At 44.5% G+C, this 2,500-nt stretch overlaps 1 protein-coding gene across 1 annotated transcript in view; it reads left to right on the top strand.

The window, feature by feature from the left end:
* Positions 1-2,500, top strand: part of LOC122254566 (aminopeptidase N-like) — a gene marked incomplete at its 3' end in the record, with an annotated part of 28,200 nt that overhangs the window by 10,964 nt on the left and 14,736 nt on the right. Inside the window, 3 exon segments of the mRNA XM_086533562.1 lie at positions 808-963; positions 1,705-1,832; positions 2,309-2,486. Of these exon segments, the coding sequence (XP_086389688.1) occupies positions 808-963; positions 1,705-1,832; positions 2,309-2,486 (462 nt within the window).

The raw sequence follows: 2,500 nt of genomic DNA, 5'->3' as shown, positions 1-2,500 counted from the left end.
CTCCCTTCTCTCTCTCTCTTTCTCTCTCTCTCTATTTTCCCTTTCTCTCTCTCTTTCTCTCTCATATTCTATTTTCCCTTTCTCTCTCTCTCTCTCTCTTTCTCACTTTCGCTCTCTCTCTCTTTCTCTTTCTCTCTCTCATTCTATATTCCCTTTCTCTCTCTCTCTTTCTCTCTCTCTCTCTCTCTCTCTCTCTCTCTCTGTCTCTCTCTCTCTTTCTTACTTTCGCTCTCTCTCTCTTTCACCCCATTACCACACTTCTCAGTTCTCATTATATCTTTACTACCCACCATTACCCATTTCCCTTTTATCATCACGGTCTCTTCCTTCCCTCTTTCGTATAATCCTCTTTATTCTTTATTCATCTACTTTTCGCAAAGATTATCATTCATCTCCATTATCTCCAGTCTTTTATTTTCACTCGACCCTTCGCACTAGTTTTTATCGGATTCTTTATATTCTTGTTTCGGTTTTGTTTTTAGTTTATTTATCGACTTTCTTTTTCTCCTCCTCCTCCTCGTTTTAATCCCCCCTCCCCCCCCTCCCCTCCACTTCTCCTTACCTTCCTCCCTCCTGTACCCGCTCCACCCACTATTCTCCACCTCTCCTCCTCCTCCACCTCCACCACTACCTCCTCCTCCCCCTCCACCTCCACCACCACCTCCTCCTACCCTCCACCTCCTCTTCTTCCTCTACCTCCTCCACCCCTTCTCCCACCTCCTGTCCCCCTCCCCCCCTTCCCCCACCTCCACCCCTTCCCCCTCCTCTCCCTCCCCTTCCCCCTCCTCCTACTCCGCCCTCCTCCAGGATGCTGGCCGCCACCTTCTTCGCGCCCACCGACGCCCGCCGCGCCTTCCCCTGCTTCGACGAGCCCGCCCTCAAGGCCACCTTCGCCATCTCGCTCGCCCGGGAGGAGCACCTCGCCGCCCTCGCCAACATGCCGCTGATCGAAACGGAACCTGTGTTAGTGATTTTTTTGATTTTTTAATTTTTAGATTTTTAGATTTTTACTTTACTATTAAAAAATTTTTATTTATATATATATATATTTTTTTTGTTGTTGTTGTTGTCTGTTCTCGTGTTTATTGTTTGTTTACTGTTTTTTGTTGTTGTTGTTGTCTATTCTCGTGTTTATTGTTTGTTTACTGTGTTTTTTTGTTGTTGTTGTTTTCTATTCTCGTGTTTATTGTTGTTTACTGTTTTTTGTTGTTGTTGTTGTTGTCTGTTCTCGTGTTTATTGTTGTTTACTGTTTTTTTTTGTTGTTGTTGTTGTCTATTCTCGTGTTTATTGTTGTTTACTGTTTTTTTTTGTTGTTGTTGTCTATTCTCGTGTTTATTGTTGTTTACTGTGTTTTTGTTGCTGTTGTTGTTGTTGTATGTTCTCGTGTTTATTGTTGTTTACTGTGTTTTTTTGCTGTTGTTGTTGTTGTCTATTCTCGTGTTTATTGTTGTTTACTGTGTTTTTTGTTGTTGTTGTCTATTCTCGTGTTTATTGTTGTTTTTTTGTTGTTGTTTTTATGATGATGATGATTGGGTTTGGTATACTTTCTTATTGTTGTTGTTAATATCGTTATTATTCTAATGTATGGTGAATATGTATTTGTATATAAGCTGTGTGTGTACACACACACACACACACACACACACACACACACTCGCATGTGCAATAGGTGCAATAACACCCACCACCCCCTTTCGCTGCAGAAAGGACCAACCAGGATGGGTTTGGGACCATTTCAACACCTCGGTGCCAATGTCGACGTACTTAGTGGCCTTTGTTATTTCGGATTTCAAGAGCAAATCAGCTGATGCCAACGGGGTCCTGTTTTCGGGTAAGAGAGAAACCTCCTTGGCCTTTTTTTTCCTTTTTCTTAGTGTTTCTTTTTTCTCCTTTTCCTTCGTTTTCTTCGTTTTTTATAAGCCGTTGCTGATGGGCTTGTGCTTTCTTCTCTTCTCTTCTATCTGTCTCTGTCTGTCTGTCTCTGTCTCTCTCTCTCTCTCTCTCTCTCTCTCTCTCTCTCTCTTCTTCTTCTTCTCTCTCTCTCTCTCTCTCTCTCTCTCTCTCTCTCTCTCTCTCTCTCTCTCTCTCTCTCTCTCTCTCTCTCTCTCTCTCTCTCTCTCTCTCTCTCTCTCTCTCTTTCTCCCTCCTCTCACTCTGTCTGCCTATCTCTACGTCTCTACCTTACCCAAATCTGTCTATATTCCCAAATCAATCAATCTATCCATCCATCCATCTATCCATCGCATTTATCATCTCTTTCCCTTCCCCTGTACTCACTTCCTCCACTCTTTTCCTCCCAACACCCAGCGTGGGCGCGAGAGGCCGCCCTCGAACAGGTCGACTACGCCCTGCAGACAGGACCGAAGGCGCTGTCCTTTTTCGAGGAATATTTCGGCATCCCATACCCGCTGCCGAAGCAGGACATGGTGGCTCTGCCAGACTTCGCTCCGGGCGCTATGGAGAACTGGGGGCTGATTACCTACAGGTGAGGAGGGCGGG

The sequence above is a fragment of the Penaeus japonicus genome, unplaced genomic scaffold, assembly GCF_977035675.1.
Source record: "Penaeus japonicus unplaced genomic scaffold, GWHDUDI00000001_assembly GWHDUDI00000039, whole genome shotgun sequence".
Lineage (NCBI taxonomy): Eukaryota > Metazoa > Arthropoda > Malacostraca > Decapoda > Penaeidae > Penaeus > Penaeus japonicus.
Note: the sequence above shows the minus strand (reverse complement) of the source record. Positions and strands in the feature narration are given on the sequence as shown.